The sequence below is a fragment of the Pleurodeles waltl genome, chromosome 3_2 (genome assembly GCF_031143425.1).
Source record: "Pleurodeles waltl isolate 20211129_DDA chromosome 3_2, aPleWal1.hap1.20221129, whole genome shotgun sequence".
Classification (NCBI taxonomy): Eukaryota; Metazoa; Chordata; class Amphibia; order Caudata; family Salamandridae; genus Pleurodeles; species Pleurodeles waltl.
This window is the reverse complement of record NC_090441.1, coordinates 13,161,136-13,185,508: the sequence shown is the minus strand read 5'-3', so window position 1 is coordinate 13,185,508 and position 24,373 is coordinate 13,161,136. Positions and strand designations below refer to the sequence as shown.

Sequence of the window (24,373 nt, the reverse complement as noted above, 5' to 3'; positions counted from 1 at the left end):
AAAATATCACAAAAGCATTATAATTCAAAGTGAATTAGTATTTTTTTATTCGCAAATTACAGTGTCACATATTGGGCCATTTTATATTACATCATTAAAAAATCTCTTCCCACAACAGCATTTTCCACAATTGCAAACCATCTCCGCACCAAAGTCTTCATTTTAGCTTAGCAGTGGCATCTCTTTTTAATAAAACCAAATACAATTATTATAAATCAAAGTTACTTTAAGTTCACTTGTCCTTATTTGAAAATGTCAATTTAGCAGTTTGGGACCTACCAGGTTGCTTAAAATTAATTATGTTAATTAGCCCACAACTACATATACAAAGTTCCTCACAACAAGTTAATTTCTAAGCGGCTGTTACTGTTCTGATATACTTTCAGTCCTCGTAATTCAAAATTCATATAGTGCTGTAATAGTTTTCGGTCCTTTCTTATTAAATTGAAAAATATTATGGAAATGGCCCCACGTCTGGCAATGATGTCAGCACCACATAATTAACACAAATGTTATGCATATTACAGAGTCTGATTACTGTCCTAATAGTCACACATCTTCCAAAGTCACCATGAATGCTAAAAGAAAATAAAGAAAAATGTTAATCTCCTAATGGGATTAAATAGTCCTAATAAGAGTTTCCCCATCATTTCCATATCATCTGTTATAATGCCTTTCGACTTTGGTCTTGATGCAATACTAGCAATGTGAACATTGTGTAAATGAACTGCAGTGTAAACATTTACAGTAGTTTGACGGATCATAAACAGAGTTTGCCTTCCCAGATAAATTATTATTTGAGCATACCTTTGCCTTTTACTTTGTTTTTTACTTTGTTTTTATTACTTTTAAAATGTCTCTTACTTTAGGTCATCAAGAAAGCCAATGATACGCTTAACGGAATCAGTAGTTCATCCGTATGCACTGAAGTTATCCAGTCAGTACAAGGGATGGAATACCTAGTCGGTAAGTGCCCTCTTTCTTAGTATTTTACAGTCCATTCTGCATTAATGATCATGACCTTTGGGCCAAGTTGCGACTCACCAATTGGTTTCTAAAACCACTGACCCCACCCCCGCCCATTAAAATCAACCCAGGATTATATGCAGAAAATGAAAAAGGGAGCAGCATTAGCCCTGTAATATGCCAACTTAGTAACCATTTAAAGTTCTGTAGATTTTTTGTAGAATTTTGGCTCTTTCAAAATAGGTGCTGTTCCATAGACCCTTATCTCTTTGCCCTCATTGTGAATTTGCTACTCTTTCCTAAATTATTTATAAAATCATATCAATAATAGGTAGTACTACTTGCATTAAATTTTTATTCTTTTGTAACAGGCAAACCATTTACTGTGACTGACTTTTCTACAAAAAAACCAAAAGGAGTTGAGGAATGCTTGTAATTCGTTACAGAGCTGTAGAACGGCGCTCTTTTTGTATGACATTGGTGGCCTTCCACGGTATGCATATCTGTATGCATATCTTATCCCTGTATGGGGATAGGTTTCTGCAGGCATTTATATCCTGTGCATCTGCAAATTAGAATAGTTCATTGTTTTTTTTTTACGGTAGCCTACTGTTGGGAGTATTGTCTCTTCAGATAAGGACCTCAGAACCTTCTAAATGGAAATACGAAACTTGGTGTCTGAATACTTCTCCGGCATCACTTTAGCAACTCTCTCTATGCACTGGTGCTGCCACCAGGAGAAGTCTTAAATGTTTGCAGAAAACGCCTATTCCAACAGAAGTGAAAAAACAGTCACCCCAGGTTATTGCCTTCCTTTGCTGAACCAGTTTGTGTACGCTTTTAGGACTCTGTGGACTTTACTCGTGCTAATTAGTGGTAACTTGGGTGAGCTCTCCCTTGAAAATATAGTTCAATTGGTTTAAGCTTGATTTAATTATTGAATTTATTTGTAAGTCCCTAGTACAGGGCATTACACATACCCAGGGCCTGTAAATTAAATGTTGCTAGTTGGATGCAGCTCTCAATGTACCACCCACTAAAGTAGCACTGTAAAACATGCCACTGCAGCCTGTATTGTGGTTTTATACATGCATTTCAACCTGGCAAAATAAACCTTTTTCCAGGCCTAAACTTTCCTTTTTAACAATTAGAAGTCACCCTAAGGTAGTCCTTAAATGCTCATATGCCAGAGTGCACAGTATTTAAAATGTTGGACATGTGTGTTTAAGTTTTACATGTCGTGACAGTGAAACACTCCTAAAGTAATTTTGAACTCTAGCAGGGCGATTTCTCCCTTAGACTGGCACTGGGTTATTTTATTGCCATTAATTAGTCATAACTTCAGTTTGAGAACAGATAGAAAAATGATTCTTCCACTCATCTGAATTGTAATTTGAAATTCTGTTCAATGGTAAAGTCAGATTTTGTTACTATTCTGAAAATGCCACTTTTCTACCTAACCCAAATGGGGCTTTCTGCCAGTGTCCTAGGTTACACTACCACAAATGTTTTTCCTGTGGTGGGTTGTGTATTCCTTCTAGACATGGGTACAAAATGGCCCTGGGTGTGGGCTAGGGTGTTTCTCTCCTGAGGAGAATTGCCCTTCCTAGGCTTCAAAGGGTAGCCTGAGGACTGTGCCCATCCCCTCCCTGAATTCTGATGCTCCTGCCCTGTGACTGGCAACTGCAGCTGACACCTGGGCCTGCCTGCACTTTGTTACCCTACAGTGTTTGAAGCCCAACCCAGGAGAAATGCTCACAATTAACCAGAACCAGTCTGGGGGTAGACAAAGAGAGGAAACCCCATACCCATGCTGGCACTGAATAATAGTGGCAACTTCAGAACCTCTCATCATAACACTACTGGACCTGTGGAAGACTCAGAAGGAGGACTACCTTGCTGTCTGAAGAAGACACTGTACCTGCTTGCCTTGAACTCAGGACCTGCAGGGTCTGACTCTAAGGGTCAGTTGGCTGAGCTACAGGGACACAACAAGCTTCCAGAGGCCTTCCCTGAAGCTGACCAGCACCACGTGGACCTGTATGAGCTTGGCGGCTGGTCTCTGCTGGAGTTGGTCCTGATCCCCCACAAGGTGCCCCCACATCATGGACCCTTGTCTGGCATCAGAGTGTACTCCCCCTGCATCAAAACCAAGCTCCAGATGAAAATCAGAGATTCGGGGCTCTTCACCACCGTGAGTGGACTACTTTTTTCAGCAGCAGTCACTGCGTCTCCCGCCAATGCGAAGCTCGACAGTGACATGCTTTTTGCACCATACAGAGACCGCCCTCGTCACCTGCAAAAGCAAAGCTCCATTGACAACTGCTCTTTGCGGCAACAATGTTTTCCTTTGCAGTCCCCACCAACTCAAAAGTTCAGCTGAGAGTCCTTGTGTGGACTTAGTGACTGAGAAGGTAAACTCTTCACGGGGATGAACCTGGTCCCTGTATCCGACCCGCGGTCTGAACTTATGACTTTGACCCGGTGCAGTTCAACGAGATGCCCGTGGGTGGCACTTTGTGCTTTTTGGCACTATTTGAACCTAAAACCGTAAAAAATCATGAATCCAGTTCTACTTATTGAATTTTGTCGTTTTGGTCTCATTTTATTTATTACATTTTGCTTTATTTTTACAAATTGGTTTCGGGATTTTTCCTTGTGTTGTGCTTTCACTTTATTGCTGTTGAATGCTGAATAAATACTTCACTCATTGCCTCTAAATTAAGCCTGACTGCTTTTGTGACAAGTTACCAAAGGGTTATGTACAGTGACTTTTGTGGTTCACCCTGACAAGGATTGTAGTTAATATTTGAGTGTGGTTTCCATCTTATGAACTAATAACCCAATTTCTTACAACTTCACTACATTTTGTTTAGAGTTTTGTAATCTGAATACTTATTTGGAATCTGTTTTAGAATGTTTTCTTCAACATGGCATCTTGATACAGAACTCGCTTAGTCACACTATCTAATACTTACGAATGCCACACCAGGCAAGTGGTTAATCATGTGAAACTAAGCATTGTCAGGTGCTGATGCTAGGTGTGGGTACAAAAAGTACGACTTTAAAGGAAGTGACATCAGTGCTAGTCAAGTCTGTTTGAAGAATCCTGACATATGAAATCATTCTCTTTTTACCTGGATGTAGGAGACTGGCTTTCATTCACCTTTCAATGTGAACAGTCATTGTATTGAAAAATGTACTTATTTCTTGTGTGTACGGCACAGGTGTTCCTTTTTGGATCCTGGTGCTGTCATCCGCTGTCTTCATAAATTTTCTCTTTTTACAGGTGTTGTTGAGGTGTACAGGGTTACAAAGCGGGTAGAGTTGGGCATCAAGGCGACAGCAGTTTGTAGTGAAAAGCTTCAGCAGCTACTGAAAGACATTGATAAGATCTGGAACAACCTCATTGGATTCATGTCGCTCGCTGCTTTAACGGTATGAGCACAGACAAGGTAGTCCGTTGGTATTTTACTTCAGTCATTATTACTATTAATATAGTTGTCTTTATTTTGGATATTTTCCTTAAACATGTTAGTTAACAAATGTTCAAATAACTATATTTCACTACACACCCGCTATAGAAATTAGCTGTCCAAGAACTGTTCAATATTGTTGAAAATGTTTGCTCACTCTTTTACTTTTACCTTTCAATGGCAGATTACTTTAAAAATGGTGGATTGTGGTTACATTGTAATCTTCTGACAGTGGGGAAAACAATGTCAAGGGTTTGATATCCAGTTGAGGGAGAATGCTGGCTGGATCATATGTTTTAAGGACAACATGGTGTTCAAAAAGGAGAAGCATTGCACGGAGATTGACAAATATGGCCTGAATACTTTGTATAACTAGTATGTGTACATTGTAGTGCTTGGGCCCATACCTTTACATGGTAACGATTGTTCCCGTTTTCATATAACTTCATTAATGGAGGCCTTTGTTTTCTCCAAGTGCTTTTCGTCTTAATTTCATCCTTTAAGACGTGCAAACATACATACTTTAACTTACTTATACCACAACAAGCCCAGTTGCTACATTCTAAGATTGGATAGTTTGATTGTTTACCTGGGTGTTGGCTTTTTTCCCCCAGTGTAGGGATTTTCTGATTTACTACCTTTGTATATTGCGTGCTATAACTCATTATCTTAGCTACTAGTCTTCCACAGTGATTGGGTATTTTCAAAACATGAATGGGAGGTGACCATTTCCTAGACTTTTTGTTTTGGTTCTTGAAAGTCATCTTTTACTGGGGTGTATTTTTGCTGCTACTGTATTTTTTACCAGTGGATCTCTAAGCCCATAAGTACTGGAGCACTCCACCTGGACATTTAACTCTCCAGGAAAATTAAATTGGGATATAAAGTTACTCTAGGACAGGGGTATTCAAACTGAGGGGTGCCTCAAATGATCCTGGGGCAAGGGGGATGGTTTCACCAGATTCTGGCCAAAATAAGCATTATGCTGATAACATGGCTTTGTTCAAGCAGAAAAAGATGAGCAGCATTGAACCACTCTGTAATGGGCCATCACTAACATGTTTTGTCATTAATATCCAAGCTGGAAGTGTGTGAAAAAATGGAAGAGACTCCAAACACCCTTCAAAACCCCCCCACCACCCCCAATAATCCCACTCTGGATACATTTACATGTTAGTAAGTCCCTGCCGCACATGAATAGTATGTTTTTTATCATGTATTGCATTTTTAAAACAGCAACAGAATGTAATTGCAATGTTTAAAAAGTCTAGACATACTTAAACATTGCTAGTTTAAAAGAATGGCTAAAATTTGGAGGGGGAGCCCAATGATTTTTTTTTCCCACTGGGGGGGCGCCGCATTAAAAAGTTTGAAGTACACTGCTCTAGGAATTTGTGATGAGTTAGCAACTCTGATAAAGCATGACACGATCAATAACATACAAAAAACTATTTTCACAGCTATTACTTCTAAAAACATTAGGCCTTTCTACAGTTAAATAAAATAGGGCAGTTAACATTAAGGTTATACTAAAATAGAAGATGCTTAGCACCCTTTTGGCAAGAATTCAATGCCAAACAGTTTTAAAGCCGTTACAGTTTTTAGTTTATTTGACCTTTGACAAAGTCAGTCTTCTAGGAAGAAATTTTCAGGTGTTTCCTGCAGCCTTTAGGGAACTTCGTATTGACTGTAGTTGTTTACGTAATCCTATTTGATTGGTAGCTGTGCCAAACAGAGAAGTGCAGTAGAATATGTTATTATGTTTCAGTGTAATCTGTGCTACCTCTCCTGTAGTTTCTTGTTAGCCATTGGTACAAGATGGGTATCAAGTGGTTTTAACCACTGGGGGCCTTGCTTCCTACAAAATAATTCCATAAATATCAAAAACTACAGATACCTCAACCCCAACTGGAGCCAAGTCCCTTTCAAGACACAAAGGTTAGTTGAATGAATGTTTAAATTGCATTGGTGTTCAAATTAGGGTGCTTACCAAGGATCCAGCTTTGGGGCACATCAGATCACATATCAAATGCTGGTGGACAGGATAGCAGATGAAGGGCACCCAAAACAATGTTGTGCCTCTTGTCTTTAAAGGCCAATATCTTGGTAACGTCTGGTTGTGGTAACATTTTTTTATTTGTTTATAGGAAATCTACAGGCTCGGAGGTACCCAATGTGCCTACCAGTTTGGCAGTTGGTAGTTGAGAAGTGCTGTTAAAGGTCCCAGCCTGATGCAGCAAAGAGTAAAATCCCCTGGGTTCCTATGGGGCTCAAATTGTACATAATGTGATTTCAATGGCATGTTGGTGAGGGACAGGTCAGGTACAGTACATGCTCACTACTTCTGCATTGCAGCATCAATCCTTCTGATCTTTCTCCAGTTCTTTGGTTATGTCAGTTAATGCCTAAGGTCCTACTTGGATGAAGGTGTTGCTGATTGTAATCCTAATGGATTTATCTGCCCCATTAGATGTGGTTGAGCATAATATCCTATTAGCAAGGGTACTGCATCTGTACTTGTGGTTCACATTGTTTCTTAAAGATTGTTATTATACCCTCAAGCTTCTATCATCCCTCTCTTCCATACAAGAGCTTTAGCCCACAGTTCAGGGTTCCACAGGGACCACCACCCCTGTTCTCCAGACTACTTAACGTATAAGTCGGAACCTTGGTGCAACTAATTTGGTTGTAGTCCTCAGACATAAGCAGATGACATTTAATTGTAAGTGTGAGTAAATAATCAGGATGCCTGGTTGCTGCTGGCTAACTGAGCCTCAGGATTCACTTGGCCCTGTGTGACTCAGTTCCTTGGGCTCTGCTTCACAGGCTGCAGTCAGCTGGGCCTTGTAGTAGTTTTTCCTTGTCAAAGGAATCTCCTCTGCCCAGTATGGGTAGTTCAGGTCCCTATTCTTCCAGGTTGCAGGTGCAGGATGACTCCAGTTTCTACTGTGCATTAACAGAGCTTGAGGGAACAGCAAAAGCAGGCTACTGTGGTTAGTAGCCCTCTCACTAGGCTGAGCCAGCTTCTCAAAGTCAAAAGTACAAGTTACTGGCTCAAGAGAGCAGGATATGTGAACACTCATTCTCTAGTCGAACACACCAAAGTTAAAACTTTAAAATTCTAAATGTTCGTCTAATTGGTAGGAAGTGCTCCTAATTGCTTTGTCCTCTTCTTTCCCTGTGTTTTCATTAGGCACATAGAGGACTGGGAAGTATTGACAGATCGAATCCTAAAAAGAGAGATGTTATTTTAATAACAAATTTCAATGTGAAATCACACCAGTATATCAGATAGTTGCCAGTCCCGCCTGCCACAAATTTATAGGACATGGAAATTCCTCCATCCTACACCAAATCCTCCTGCGTAAATGAACTTGTTCTGTGAAGCTGTTTTAGTTTCCATGGATTTGTGCTGTGCTGGAACTTATCTAGAAGAGGGGTCTCCAACCATTTTTGTAATAAGAGCTATTTATGTTAAATAAACATCTCCCAAGCTACTAATATTAGCAGTGACCACATCAGACAAGATTACATTAGAGGCTACTACATGCAAGATATGAGCAGTTATCACTGCATCTGGGCATTGTTCCTTGCAGTAATGCAAAAAAGGATTTTTCAGTGTGGAATGCCTCTAGATGGGTAATGCATAGCAACCATAGCTGCAATGTCCCTAGTACCCAGGTAATACTAATAGTAATAGATATCCCCAGTGCAGTGTGAGTTATCACTCAAGTATCAGCTTTAAATATATTTGTTGAATTCAACATCTAATCTCCAAACACCTGTTTATCGGAGTTGTACATTAGTGTAACCAGACAAAAGGTTTGAATTAAGTAGGCTTGGTTGAACACTGGAGAGCTACTTATCGGTAGCTGCAGTGCTAGCGGTAGCTCACGAGCTACTCGTTGGAGAAGCCTGATCTAGAGCGAGTGCAAGATTATCTAGATCTCGCTGCACTTCATAGTTTCGAGATGCCTGTGGCAATAAAAATGGATTGAGCATGTGGATACTGACCTATTGTTTAATATTTCCAGTTTCTTGAGGCCATTTCTGTTGTGTGCTCCATCTTATTGTCCTAACCAACAAGACATACATTTCTAAATGTAACCCTACATAAAGTAAATTGAATGGGTTTCTCAAAGTCCAGTCATCAATACAAATGTGGTTACGACATAACAGTCCATGTTTCAACCCCTAAAAATAATTTGACAGGGTCTACCTTGGGACAGAATCATAGCAACTTAACCCAAAAGGAACATGTTTGAGCTGCGCATAAGCTCACCACACAGCTTTTGGATTTGTGATAGTCGCACCCTGGAAGCAGGATTGGTTGTATTGAGGACATCATCTTTAGGTTTAATTTGAGATTTGTGGAGGATTCATCTTCCCACACCTATGGTGATTTACGTGGGACAGTGGTGGTCCATTTTAGGCATTGCCTCTTGTTCCTTTTGGGTCAGGTTGCTACATTTCTGAGCTGAGGAAGCTCCTGCCAAAAACGTTAGGGGTCAAAATGTCTACCACATTTGTATTGATGACTGGACTTTGAGAAACCAATTCAATTTACTTCTTTTAGGTTTCCATTTAGAAATTGATGTTTTGTTGGTTGTCTTTTTTTTATTATGCACACTGTATATTTTCTGTACATTTTTAATTTATTTTTCACTTTCACTGCACCTTCACTGGTAGCACCTTTCCACGGATTGGAATTATCACCTTATCCATGGAATGTTTAAGCTGAAAAAGTTCAAAATTATTTGTTGTGGTAGCAAAGCCTTTGAATAGAATTTCTCTGCAAATGTATCAGAATGTATCTAAGTGATTGCCTTTGGAACATTGTTCTATTCATGACCTTCCTAGTTCCATTGGAATACAGGGTGCCCATTCCTTTTTTCTGACCATCTTATTGTGGCATTTTCAGGACCACTTGCATGTGCGGTATTTCGTGGTCTATAAAGCCTCATTCGTTTCCTGTCTGGGTGCTGCATCAGATTTTACCTTTGGATTCCATGTAACCTTTGACTGGGACTGAGAGCATGTTTCCTTTTTATTAAGACTTATTAATGGTCAATTGTGCATCCTATAAGATGTGTTGTCATAAAATTGGACTAATCATACATCCAAGAGAGGTTCTTAAAACTATAGAATGCATAAAATAGAGAAACATATTTTCAGCCTGCATAGATTTTACAACAATGACTTTAATCATCTGTCTCTACAGAATGGAAGTAACAATTAGTCAACGTACTGTGTAGTGCCCAGTATACGTCTTCCTTAGTCTTCTGAAATCGTAGATCAGGCAATCCATGCTAGTAAATTCATGCTTAACTTTATAACTATGTGCACTGGTTGTTTTTGAATTTATATTTTGATTTCACTCAGGATTGCTCATACTTTTTGATTATGTATTTCCTACATTTTGAGTGGGGCAGTAGTGAATGAAACTGTGGATTTTAAGTGTAGTAAAAGGAGGTGACTGATTCAAACAAAATGTATTGATTAAAGAGCTCCCTAGCACATTGGTTCCACTCTCAAAAGGTATGAGAACCACCAAAGCTAAGGGATGCTGGCTGCCCTAGAAACTAGCCTTTATTATGCATATGACCAGCAGTTTGATATTCTTTGAGATGCTCTAATTCCAGAATACCCTAGATAGGGTGAGACAGGAGCTTGTGGAGACTGACCAGATGCCTGTAAGCTAAATCTGTTTGTCTTATACACTGATCACATCCTGCTTAAGAAGTTATTGTACATCAAGCAGGATATAGAGGACAGATATTAATAGAGGAGGGAGTGACATCAGTCTGCAAACAATTGGTACTTTTGCTGTTTATAAAATACTGTAAACCACAGTTCCATGTGAGCTTGGTAAAGGGCTGGTATAAATGTTGGAAGTCTCACTTTTGCCCATGATGCAAGGGGAGCAATCTCAGTTTAGTAATAATCTGTGAGAAAGTATGCATTCTAAACCAGTGCAGAGCCCATGTTTCTTAGTTGAGAATTAGTAAGTCTCTCTCAACCTTCCAGGCTCTTGTTTATACATTTGGCACTCCGCTCCAGTAGAAGCATAGCTGATTCCTACATCTTATAAAAGGAGAGGGCACTGTGGGAGGTGATCTTTTCCTCCAGAGAACAGAGTTTTGCACATTGGTAGACTCGCACTCTATTGTTTCCAGGCTGTCCTTTACATTCAGTTTAATTTCTTCATGTACTGGGGCTGCCATCTTGCATAGTTCTCGTTCCGTGTGACTTTCAAATTTGCTTCAGGTGGTTCCTCATGCAGTGGTGGTCAAAGATGTATCCTTAGCAGATTGAAGGTGGTCTTTCATGATTAATCTGGCAGTGAGTACCCTGTGATCAGTGAAGGAAAGTTATGTGAGTATCTCTTTTTTGGAGTACATTCTTACATCTGTCCATGGAGGTCATGGGTCTATAGTGTGTTTTGTGTCCCTAACAGTACTTCTCTCTGCATTCCACCTTTGGGTCAGTGACCTTGTTTAAGTATACTGTGTCAACAGGCTTATTTCAATTGCCCACCAATTTAACTTGAATTAAGAGGTAGTTTGACTTGTAAGTTCAGAGGTGAGGATGTATAGTCCGTGAAGTACATCATCGACCAAGCTCCCTTGCATACTTTTTAAGGGGAGAAAGGTAGGCTCTACCAAGTGGTGTCCTTGATCGTTCTTGGTGCCCCACAAGGACGGAAACAGTTACAGGCAGCTTAACGATTGTAGGCAAAGTCCAACCAGCACAAACGTAATAGGTAGTACCATAGAGAATGGAAAAAATGTTGAAACGCTTCATTACCAGCTGTATTGGTGGAGGGTTTTGATTGGTGAAAATTTCCAAAAATATGACTGTCCCTTAAAGGATTACAGGAATTAAACAGCTTCTAGTTTTCTATTTTAAGTGGTATATTCCAGTTCAGTTAGATTGTAAATTATTCTTGAATCCATGGGGACTCCATTTGAAATTATATGATCTTGCAGTTTTATCCTGGAAGACAATGTTTCAGTAGCTGTGAATTCCGTAGTTAGTAAGCAAAGCTGTCATTTGTTATACCAGTTGCTTCCCAAACTTCTTAGATCCCAGACACATCAGGGCTGTACCTTTCCTCATCTCTTCTATCCATCTGTTTGTGATGTAGGCGTTGTTTCATTGTTTGGATCTCAAAAGGTTATTGTATTTGTATATCCTGACATCTCAAATTTGTAGCTTTTGCAATACTGCATGCCTTAAGGGAAATTACTTAAAATTATTTGGAAAGATATGCTGTGAGATGCAAGCAAATCTGTTTCTGTTCGTATTGGGGCTCATCCACAAATTGTAGGGCAGCTTCCTGAACCCTTCTTGGTGTTGGGAGTTTGTACAGGAAGCACTTAAGACACAGAGGTGGATACCCCTGTATGGCTTGCATAGTGCCTACCGCCATGGTTTTCGTGTCGGTAAGAAAATCATGGCGGTAGATGGGGTCATAATTGGGATTGTGACGGCTGCCGGGCTGGAGACCGAAGTCTCCAGCCCGACAGCTGTTACCACCCTGGTGGACGGAGTGGTACAATGGCGGTTTGGCTTGGACAAAACCGCCTATGTCATAATTTGGGAAAAGGTACCGCCAGCCTGTTCGCAGTACCTTTCCCCAAATTACCGCCGTCCGCCAGGGTCATAATGACCCCCTAAGTTCCTTAAAGGTCTTACTCATTTGTGTCCTCCATCTCCATTCATTATGACCCAATGGGATTTGAATTCGGTTTCCGACATTCCTAATGTGCGGTCCTTTTGAGTCTCTCGACAATTGTCCTCTCGGGCTTCTCACTTTGAAAACATCCTTCCTTGTGGCTATTACATCTGCCTGCAGGGTGAGTGAGCTGTAAGCATTGTCTTCTAAGCCCCTACCTTTACTTCTATGCTTACAAAGTGGTGCTTCTCACTAGGGCTTCCTTTTTTGCTAAAAGTGTTCAGGCCCTTCCATGTAGGCCAATCCATCTCCTTGCCTACATTTAAACACCCCCCCCCCCCCCCAACATCCTTCAGGCAGTGCAGAAGCGAACCATCTCCCGATGGGATGTACTCTGTATTAAAATCTGCTACACACTGGCCAAGAAGCAACCACCTGAAGGTTTGCATGCTCATTTTACCAGCGCACAACTGCGACCCTGCATTAGCATTCCAGTCCTTGACATCTGTCAGGTGGCAGTGGTGGGTATCTCTGCACATGTTCACTACACACTACTGCCTGGCAGGGGCAGACTCCTTACTGACCCACCCATCTCTCTGCTCTGTGAACTTATTTCTAGAGACAGGGACCCCCTTTTTGGAGGGCCTCAGTTGTGACGCACCATTGTTCAGTGTTCTGCATGGCTCAGCACTTCTGGCGTGGAAAGTCGCAAAAAGAATCTGACGTCAGTGCGACGGCGTGGCGCCTGTGACGTCATATCCAGCGCAGACTACGCTGACTACTGACGTCGAGCCAATCGACACCACCTTACGGCATGCTAGGGTACTGCTTAAGAAAAATGTCTGTATACAGACTGACTCCTGAGGGAAATTTTAAGGTAAGGAATCTGCAATTAGATATTGTCTCTACCAGATAGGGCAATACTGAATGTAAATAACTTGCCCGTTAAAATGCACCTCTCTTTAATAGGATGATGTGCTATACTTTTACTCCCTCACACCTATAGAGAATACCCATTGTGGCTCATCACCATCAATTTATAGTTCCTAAAATGTTATCCAGAATATACGTTATGTTATGGGTATTTGTATACTCCACAACTCACCACGGAGGGTATCTTGGCGCTGATGATGCAAAATCATTTAGAAGATCACTCTTACAAAGTTACCATTGATTTCTTCACTCATTTCTTGGTAACCTTTTATTTCCTTCCCAATTTTTTGTCTTTGCATACCAGCCATTAGTTGCGCAAGAGGGCAAGTTGAAAGGGTGGCAAAATATTGGTAGAGTATTCTCTGGTGTTTTCTCCTTACTGTGTTTGTCAAGGGGCAGTACACCTGAATCTAACTGAAAGAAAGAGAACCAACAAAGGTATTTAAACATGATATCTTTACTGTAGCACCCTTAAAACTGAAAACTGCACTTGTTTCCACAAGAAACAAGTTTTGCAAAATTGTGTAACATTCTAACCCTTACAAGCTAAAGGTGTCCAGCTCAAAATACTTTGTAATTGCTTCCATTAAGCTACACTGTACACTAAATGCTTCAAATTTGCATTGAAATGTAGCAGGGAATTAGTGTTGAGGAGGTCAGTGCAATAGAAGATTTGTATGGTGATTGGATTATTGATGGTGTTATCCTGAAAGCAGAAAAAGGACTAATGTTATTTCAGTAAATGGAGAAGAATACAAAGCATTTTCCTATGCTTTTGACAACAATTACAGTCAACAAGAACACTGTTCCACTGACGTTTTCAGAGTCTAATAATTTTGCAGTTATAAACAAATGGTTTAAGTTTCTGATTTTCAGTCTAGCTGCATCACTCTGGTTGCTATTGATCTACAAAAGCTCAAATGAGCCGTAACTTTTTTTTACAAATTAAAATTGTACTTGTTCAAAATCTAAAACTAACCGCAGCACAAAAATACCTGAACAATAATGCCTGACTGTTAAATTTATCTAATGGAGACTACTAATTCCTTACCTTTTAATTTACAGTATCCCTGCGTGTCATTAGGTGCAATTATCGGCTCCGGCAGCGGCCTCCACACCAGATGTGATGTCGCAAGTCCTATGTGGGCGCTACCCTGGTGTGCCAACATCAGTTCTTTCTTGTATCAGCTAGCACCGATCCGAATAGAGCTACCCCAGTCAATTTTTGACTACCCATTTTTCGACTTTTGTCAAAATATGTTTTCGAGTTTTCTACTCCTGGTGCGTCAAGGATGTCATTGAGGAAAGCCAGATTTAAGCCCTGTGGGTTTTGTCATCTGGTAATGTCAATGACAAATCTGCACCTCATGTGTTTTTGGTGCCTGGAGCACGACATTGATCCGAAGTCGTGCTCCGAGTGTTGGGCCATGCATCGGAAGGCTTTGAAAAAGCAGTCTCTGAAGCTGATGGCAGCATGACGCTTGACTCCACGCAAGGTCCTGGTTGAGAGGAAGGTCCTGGGAGCGGTTGCGGAGTCCTCCATCCTCGTCGTCCCACTCCAAGTCCTCAGGACAATCGGCTAAGTCGAGGCACAAGAAGAAGAGCAAGAAATCAAAGTGTTCTTCAACTTCTCCTCATCCGTTGGCTGACAAAACAAGGGAGCATTGGTGCTCTAGGCCTTCTGCTGAGGAACCTGCACCTGGGCCGACTCCACACCTCCCCGATTTTCTGGGAGCCGGAGCAGCCCCTGCACAACATCGAGAATTTTATCAGACCATGTGCCTCATATTTGGGAAGCCTTTGGGCCCCGTGGAGTTGGAAGGGGCCGCTTCAGGTTCCACAATGGGGGCTTTGGTGCTGAAGGGGCAACCATGTCTGAGTTTTCCCAGCGCCTGTACCAGCACCACCACACCCACTTTCGGCACCATACCCATTCTCATTGCCGACTCCCACGTGGACCCGGATGGGCGTTGTACAGTGCTGACTATGTCTGATCCTGAGCCCCTTTCTTATGGGCTATTTTATGGAGAGGAATGGGAGAAGTCACTGGACCCTTTAGAATACCAACAGAGTACAGACTTTGGTGAGGTCAGCGGACTGGATGCTTTTCCGGATACTGGCATGCTTTCTCCCCCTATTGTGGCTACAGAGGAGGGAGCTTCCTATTCCATGGTGATGAGAAGAGCAGCTGAGGTCTTAAACCTTGAGTTGTTTTTGGTAGTAGTCAGGACTAACCTCATGACAGAGGTGCTTCAGCCTGGAGGTTCCACCTCAGAACCCATGCTCTTCTTTAATAAAGCCCTCAAGGATGTCCTACTGGGTACCTGGTCCAAACCCAGCACAAGAGCTCCTCTGAAAAGGACAATTACCCACTGGAGTCGCTCTTCTCTTTGAGACCCAAGCCTTCTGACGCAACACCCCCACCCCGGGCTGTACTCTTAGTCAGTTGCTGATGGGAGAGACACAGCAAAGTACGGTGTGCGTTTTGTACTGGACATGACTGACTCACTGAGCAGAACAGTTTCATCAACAGTTTCTCTGTGGCGCCACACCTGGTTGAGGATGTCTTGCTTTTCAAGGGATGTCCAGACTACTTTGATGGGCATGCCCTTTGATGGCAGCAGTCTCTTCAGAGACATAGCAGACTCTGCGCTTGAGCACTTCAAGGATTGTCATGGTATGGCCAGGTCCTTGGGTCTTGCTGCGGCTCCTTGTCCCCCTCATTCTGTCTGTCGCCACCTTTTATGGCTACCGTAGGGGCCTCAAACCGTGTTCATTCCTGGACAGTCACCGTGCAGGGCATGCAGCCCAGCCTTTGCATGTCTGAGGGCTAGGGATCCACCAACCTCGTGGAGCAGGGAGCCTGCGGTCTGGGCATGGAAGTAACAGCTGTTTTGGCCAAGAGAGGGTTCTCATGCCAGAAGTAGGTCTTGGTTGCTATTCCATCTACTTTCTGGTGCCCAAAAAGGACAAGGGCCCCCACCCTATCCTAGACCTTCAATCCCTCAGTGTCTTCCTCAAGAAGGACAAGTTCAACATGCTCACTCCACTGGGTCCAGGTTTTGTTTGCCCTGGACCTAGGTGACTGGATGGTAGCGTTGGACTTGCAGGACACTTATTTCCATATTCCTGTCTTGCCTGCCCACAGAAGTTACTTGCGGTTCATGGTGAGCCAGCCACAAGCACTTTCAGTTCACTGTGCTCCCCTCAGACCTGAAATACAGATTTCAGTAGAAGGAAATAGCTGTCTTATGAACAACTAAAAGGCGCTCAGCACTACACAAAAGATATTGAAAAATTATAACTTCTATGTCAACAACAAGTTAAACTTGCACGTAAACTGATAATCCAGGTTTAGCAAAAAGGGTTCTGAGTAATGTGTATATATGCTGTGCTGTTAGGAAGCACTAGAAGGGTGCTATGAAACTATGAACAAAAAGAAAGCTTTCTACTGTAAGAGATTGACCTCTAAATTGAAAATAATTTCTTGTAAGAAGGATTTACCAAGGGCAGTGAAGAACTGTAAAAATATTCAATAGCCAAGCACTGGAGGCAGGCATTATGGCAAACCTACCTTGTGGTTTGGGTGGAGTATTTATCAATAGAAAATATATGCAGTATACAAGCCTGTGACTTCATGATCATTTTTAGACACCTTGTCAAGTGTGCACACATCGCAGTGCACCACAGAATAAGCAATTGGCCAGCTTGTCAATGATGAGAACAGTTAACCATGTGACTTGGTAACTAGAGATTTGTAATATAATTAAATGATGAATAATTAAAATTGTGGCATGGGAAAGTCCGCTCCCTTCCTCTCTGTTTTTGAAATGTGTGGTGCTAAGTTTAACAAATAAATATATGTGAACCTTTCCATTAAGATTTGGGTTAAATGCTCCATTGCATTCATTTGCCCTAGAATTTTTGTGCATACTAATGAGCAGAATATTGTGCAATAAGAATATGTATGGAAATTGGACTAAAATAGATCTATCTTTTGTTGTCTCTCTAGCCAGATGAAAGCGCCCTAGATTTCTCTTCTTGTATGCTACGTCCAGGGATAAAAAACGCCCAGAATCTCGCATGTGGTGTTTGTCTTTTGAATGTGGATTCCAGAAGTAAAGTAAGTAGGGTAACCTTTGAAGTAGCTAGTGTTGCAGTTTGTCTTAACTTTACTTTTTTAACCTTAATGTTAGTTCTTCTTGTAAACACATTGTTATTCAAGTTTGTTCATAATTATGATTGTCTAGAATACACAGCAGAAAAGAGTGTTACCCATGTTAACGTGCATGCCTCACATATTTCCTACTCCTTTATTGGTAGATCCTGTGGAAAAATCTGTGGGCATGTACGATTCTCCCTGCTTGCAGCTCGTTGGTGTGATGTAGTTGGCAGTATGTTTGGGCTAGTGAAGCTATGGGGTGTGTGTGTGTGTGTGTGTGTGTGTATGGGGGTGGTTAGCATCAAAACAACATCAGTGGTATTGTGACAAAATACAACCTCTGTTCATGTAAAAAAATATATATCTCAGGAGGGCTACATGAATACAGCTCCCACCAGCCCAATATTTATTTTTGTGGGGACTTCATAAATCTCTGGATAGAATGGAGAACATCCCTGTTTTTAGCTTAAGTGAGTTTAAACAAGTACTATCAATAAGCTTTGAGACCGGCTGTAGAGCACCGCCTCAACAGTTTAATAATGATAGAACATAGGAAACAAACCTACACCCTAATGTGCAGTAGGAGATATAAATTCTTTGTGATAATCTGAACACCATATAGACACAGAACTCACTTCCATTTACCCCAGAACCAAGGAACATAAAATATGGCATTTTAGCACTGAGGAACACCTAAACATGCAACAGGTCCAGTTCACCAACTTCTGCTGATGTGCAGGCAATGTTGGTTTTAGCAGAATCTTGACTGTTGACAATCAGTGCCTTTCCCATTTGAGTATCCTACAAATCCAAATCACTGTTTGAGTAGATATTGCTGTCAGACATGGTTGAGTATAGGGAATGAATAGACATTCTACTGCATCTGAAATCCATTATCAATACTAGCTCCTTGAAGGACAGTGCTCAAGGCTGATCATAATTCGCAACCAAGCAGAAACCATTCCACTGAGGTGGCTGCAAAAAAAACCAGGGACTAGAATGCCAGACGTTAGGTCACTGAAACCACAGGAAAGAACACTGAGCCTCATATGCATTAGCAACATTGGGCTTAGGCCCAAACAGGTGGGCAGGGATATGTAGCAGACATGTGGGCATTACCAGTTTGCTCCCTGTCCTTCTGCACACCAAGCGCCTTTGCCCTTAAAGTCAGCAAAGAGCAGATACTCGTCTTGAAGCAAGAAATGTATCATTCTTTCTCCCTTGTTTTTGAGCGAGACTGACTAAGCCAGAGCCACACTAAGATACCAACTGCCCCCCTTACCCTGAAGAATAATAAAAGTAAAGTTATTATGTAAAGGAAAGCATAAACTTCAACTTAAAATATTGCAGGTTTAAGAGATGTGCCATTTTCTGGCATCCAGCTGGGAACTAAATTAGAAAAATTGGATAATGCTTAAAGTGCTTCTAAAGGTAGGATTCTAATGCTGCCTCTTCCCAATGATGGCAGCTGAAAGACACAGAAGACTACAGCCCCACAGATTATTTACTCGGAAGTACTTACAGAAGCCATGTACAAAAGCTGTGTCATTGCCTATGAAGATCCTGAAAGTCTAGACCTTCAGAGGCCCTGGAGGAAACAATTCAGGAGCTGGTACCATCATTGCTGATCTAGGGAGTTTTCAACAAAAGGTGCTCACCCACTCAGCAGCTAAACATAATACATAATTGGTTATGTCTGTTCTGGGCAGGATTGATTACATCTCATCTGCACTGATGGACAAATAACACCTTTAAGCTCCTTCATTTAAATGTCTGCATATAGCGATAACCTTATCAACAAGAGAAACCATTTTACTCCTCACTCCTAGCTAGAAATACAATTTTCAAACTTTTTGTCTGGATCCCCACTGAAAGCCAAAGCCTTTCTTTTTATTCCCACGTGCACATCACAAAACAGGTAAATTATGAACTTATCTACGTTAACACCACAAAACAAGGGAATAACCAACCACCTGTCCTCCAAAGAAGAGTTCCACCAGGTTGAGTGACTGGCATAGTTTCTTTTACAGCTTACTGTTATAATCAATATTTAACGAGGTTCAGTATTGATTCTGTAGCATCATACCACTTGATGACCATGTTTTATTGCCTGATTAGCTATTTAAAAACACATCCTTGTTTTTAGTTCGACTTGCTGTATTTTAGACATCGCTGCGCTTCACATGGTGCAGAGATTGTACTGGTCAGATGAAGGTGACTCATCTCCCAGCACCTTGTTCTCTAACTGCAGATTCCTCACCTATTAAACCTACTGCATGCACCCCACTGGATCTGACTTAGCTCTGGTTCCATCAGGGTATGACATCACAGAGCCATATGTGGTGCCACACCTGCACACTGATGTTAGGCCCCTTTTTTCACATCCTTTGGCACTGATCTGTAGTTTGTCTCCTGTGAACATTTCCTACCAAAAGCATCTTTTTGCGGTGTTTTCGCTGGATTTCTTCCTTGAAAACCTCATTTTTTAAAGACATTTTGATCTTGCCACAAGCAGATGTTATCCTCTGCTCCACACCACATCTGATTTTGGTTCCTGGGGCCAAATATGACTTCATGTTTGTGAAACGTAGGCCTTGTGCACATGAATACTATCAAGGACTGTGATGAAAAGTAGGCCTTGTGCACATGAATACCATCAAGGACTGTGATATGAAGCTCTTTGTGGCATAAACTTGAGACAAACTTTGGGGCTGTCACTAGTCCTGATCCAGGTCCTGCCTTACTTTCTTTCAACCAGCAAATCCTTGAAATAGCCCTCCTCCAATGACAAGGAGAACATCCCCAGAAAAGAGCACAAGAAGAATCACAAGAGGGAGCCTTCAGCCTTGCAGTGTCGCTTCTCCTTTGTGCGAGGAGCTGAAAAGTCTTGAAATTGACTGGTCCATTCCCCATAATTAGCCTCAGCCGCCTATGACCCTTCTCCACCACCTTCTGACATTGTTCCGGAGCTAGCTGAACTCCTCCTCTAACGAAGACCTGGGCGGGCTGCGGATAGGTTAAAGAAAGTGATTAATTTTCCAAAAAAGTCTATCCTGGTCAGATCCCGGCATTATGCACTGCAGTAGGAGGATTCCCCTTACAGACCTTGCCTCGTGACAAATAATAAGGCGGGCTTAAAGGGCTTTCTTGCTAAGATTCAGATGGCATTTAGATACCCAACATCGTCTGTCTTAACAAAAATTACAGCAGCCAGGCAGCCCATCTGATTTCCACTTTGGGCACGGATATTGGTACATCTGACATATCCTTAAGCCATTCCTCAAAACGCTCTGCCCCCCAAATGGAGGAACTTCTGTGTAAAGCAGAAATGGGCCATGCGTTTCCATTGTTGGTAGAATCCAACAAAGATAACCTACTCACAGAAATCATGCTGATGGTATATTCTACTATGGAGGCACTTCTCTCCTTTACTGAAGAGTTGACAGATCTCGTTTTGGTCGTCTGGAATAAGCCTGCTTCTGCACCTGCAGTAAACTACAAGGTTACCTGCTGCCATTGATTGGCTCCTGGGGTCCTGTCGTTTAGGTAGCCCACCCCTCCATGTAGAGTCTTGTTGCACAGGGTTCTTCTTAGCCAATCCCAGACTCTTTCCCCTGTACTCCTACTTGGGTATGACCCTGTGACTGCCAGGGTAGATGTGGCAGTCCCAATGCCAACAGGCTGGCGGTGCAGACCGCTACATTATGAGTGTGGCGGGTACACAGACGCAGACACCTCAAAGGTAGGATTCTAATGCTGCCTCTTCCCAATGAAAGGCAGCTGAAAGACACAGAAGACTACAGCCCCACAGCTTATTTTCTCTGAAGTACTTACAGAAGCCATGTACAAAAGCTGTGTCAATGCCCATGAAGATCCTGAAAGTCTAGACCTTCAGAGGCCCTGGAGGAAACAATTCAGGAGCTGGTACCATCATTGCTGACCTAGGGAGTTTTCAACAAAAGGTGCTCACCCAGTCAGCAGCTAAACATAATACATAATTGGTTATGTCTGTTCTGGGCAGGATTGATTACATCTCATCTGCACTGATGCACAAATAACACCTTTAAGCTCCTTCATTTAAATGTCTGCATATAGCGATAACCTTATCAACAAGAGAAACCATTTTACTCTCCTCACTCCTAGCTAGAAATACAATTTTCAAACTTTTTGTCTGGATCCCCACTGAAAGCCAAAGCCTTTCTTTTTATTCCCACATGCACCTAACAAAACAGGTAAATTATGAACTTATCTACGTTAACACCACAAAACAAGGGAATAACCAACCACCTGTCCTCCAAAGAAGAGTTCCACAAGGTTGAGTGACTGGCATAGTTTATTTTACAGCTTACTGTTATAATCAATATTTAACGAGGTTCAGTATTGATTCTGTAGCATCATACCACTTGATGACCATGTTTTATTGCCTGTTTAGCTATTTAAAAACACATCCTTGTTTTTAGTTAGACTTGCTGTATTTCAGACATCGCTGCGCTTCTCATGGTGCAGAGATTGCACTGGTCAGATGAAGGTGACTCATCTCCCAGCGCCTTGGTCTCTAACTGCAGATTCCTCACCTATTAAACCTACTGCATGCGCCCCACTGGATCTGACTTAGCTCTGGTTCCATCAGGGTATGACATCACAGAGCCATATGTGGTGCCACACCTGCACACTGATGTTAGGCCCCTTTTTTCACATCCTTTGGCACTGATCTGTAGTTTGTCTCCTGTGAACATTTCCTACCAAAAGCATCTTTTTGCGGTGTTTTCGCTGGATTTCTTCCTTGAAAACCTCATTTTTTAAAGACATTTTGATCTTGCCACAAGCAGATGTTATCCTCTGCTCCACACCACATCTGATTTTGGTTCCTGGGGCCAAATATGACTTCATGTTTTTGAAAAGTAGGCCTTGTGCACATGAATACTGTCAAGGACTGTGATGAAAAGTAGGCCTTGTGCTCATGAATACCATCAAGGACTTTGATATGAAGCTCTTTGTGGCACAAACCTGAGACAAACTTTGGGGCTGTCACTAGTCCTGATCCAGGCCCTGCCTTGACTATCTTTCAATCAGCAAATCCTTGAAATAGCCCTCCTCCAATGACAAGGAGAACATCCCCAGAAAAGAGCACAAGAAGCATCACAAGAGGGAGCCTTCAGCCTTGCAGTGTCGCTTCTCCTTTGTGCGGGGAGCTGAGAAGTCTTGAAATTGACTGGTCCATTCCCCATAATTAGCCTCAGCCGCCTATGACCCTGCTCCACCACCTTCTGACATTGTTCCGGAGCTAGCTGAACTCCTCCTCTAACGAAGACCTGGGCGGACTGCGGATAGGTTGAAGAAAGTGATTAATTTTCCAAAAAAAGTCTATCCTGGTCAGATCCTGGCATTATGCACTACAGTAGGAGGATTCCCCTTACAGACCTTGCCTCGTGACAAATAATAAGGCAGGCTTAAAGGGCTTTTTTGCTAAGATTCAGATGGCATTTAGATACCCAACATCGTCTGTCTTAACAAAAATTACAGCAGCCAGGCAGCCCATCTGATTTCCACTTTGAGCACGGATATTGGTACATCTGACATATCATTAAGCCATTCCTCAAAACGCTCTGCCCCCCAAATGGAGGAACTTCTGTGTAAAGCAGAGAAGTGCCATGCTTTTACATTGTTGGTAGAATACAACAAAGATAACCTACTCACAGAAATCCTGCTGATGGTATATTCTACTATGGAGGCACTTCTCTCCTTTACTGAAGAGTTGATAGATCTCGTTTTGGTCGTCTGGAATAAGCCTGCTTCTGCACCTGCAGTAAACTGCCAGGTTACCTGCTGCCATTGATTGGCTCCTGGGGTCCTGTTGTTTTGGTAGCCCACCCCTCCATGGAGAGTCTTGTTGCACAGGGTTCTTCTTAGCCAAGCCCAGACTCTTTCCCCTGTACTCCTACATGGGTATGACCCTGTGACTGCCAGGGTAGATGTGGCGGTCCCACTGCCTACAGGCTGGCGGTGCAGACCGCTACATTATGAGTGTGGTGGGTACACAGACACCTCACATTGACACACACAACACCCTGTTTACCCCCTCACTTCCCCCCCCCCCCCCTTCACCCCCCACTTCCCCTCCCCCTGTCCCTCCCCTTCACTCCCCTCCCTGTCAAGCGATCACCTTACCTGCTCCGGAGAAGGTCGTCCGGCAGGGAAGGAATGCTTCCACTGTGGGCAGTGCCCCACCAGCAGGACACCGCCAGGCCGTATTGTTGTCATAATATGGCTGGTGGAGTCATACTGGCGGGGCCGGTGGGGGAAGAACCAGAGGGCCTCTGCCTGCCAGCACGACTACTGCCTGATTTCTGACTAAAGTGTGGCGGAAATCCGCCAGTACCCGTGATATAGTGGTTGGAAGACCACCAGCACTGGCGGTCTTCTGGTGCCCGCGGCTTTGGCGGTTTTCTTTGAAGACCGCCAGTCATAATGAGGGCCATAGTCTAAAAAGATTGAGGCTGTGGGAAAGACGTTCTTCTCTTTATGGAGTACTGCTGTTTTATTTCCTGGATGCAACTTGCCTTCTGCCCTATTACTCGCATGTTTTGTGAGAAATGATGCAACTGGTCCTTTTAACTTCCACAACCACCTTTGTGACCATTTAACAGACGTTTTGTGAGATGGGCTTGATGGATTCAGTGATGCGATTAATGGCCTCTTCTGTGGCCATCTGCTGACATGATGGATGCTTTCCAAAGGCTTTTCAGGTGATACTCAGGCCAAACCTATGGATATGATTTTTCATGTAGCTTGCCTCTTTAACATGAAGGCTGACTCAAAACATGTACTGCAAGTTAAGGGGATATTATCAGGTCTAACCATTCCCCAGCACCAGCCCTCGCAGCCAGTGCATCAGACAATAGTTATTTTGCAGCTACAGAGGCTGTGACAGCTCCAAAGGCTGTCAAGGGCAACAGCAGTTTAACTCCGCCTCCTTCCTTGCCCCCCCACCACCACCACCACCAAACCAGCATGAACTCGTCCTTGAAGAATTATGCGCGGCCTGTAGGGACAAGTGTGTCCTTTCATTCACTGCTGGACCTCTGGTTCTTCAGATTGTTGAGCAAGGCTATAAACTCGCCTTCTAATGGATACTTCTACCTGCAGATACCTCACCTG

General features: G+C 42.5%; 1 protein-coding gene across 9 annotated transcripts in view; it reads left to right on the top strand.

Moving 5' to 3' along the window:
- The window catches only part of SYNRG (synergin gamma), a 361,082-nt gene that overhangs the window by 323,407 nt on the left and 13,302 nt on the right, over positions 1-24,373 (top strand). For all 9 annotated transcript variants that reach the window (XM_069226579.1, XM_069226585.1, XM_069226584.1 and 6 more), the window contains 3 exons: positions 870-966; positions 4,256-4,404; positions 17,066-17,176. In XM_069226579.1, the coding sequence (XP_069082680.1) occupies positions 870-966; positions 4,256-4,404; positions 17,066-17,176 (357 nt within the window). The remainder of the gene's footprint in view (positions 1-869; positions 967-4,255; positions 4,405-17,065; positions 17,177-24,373) is intronic.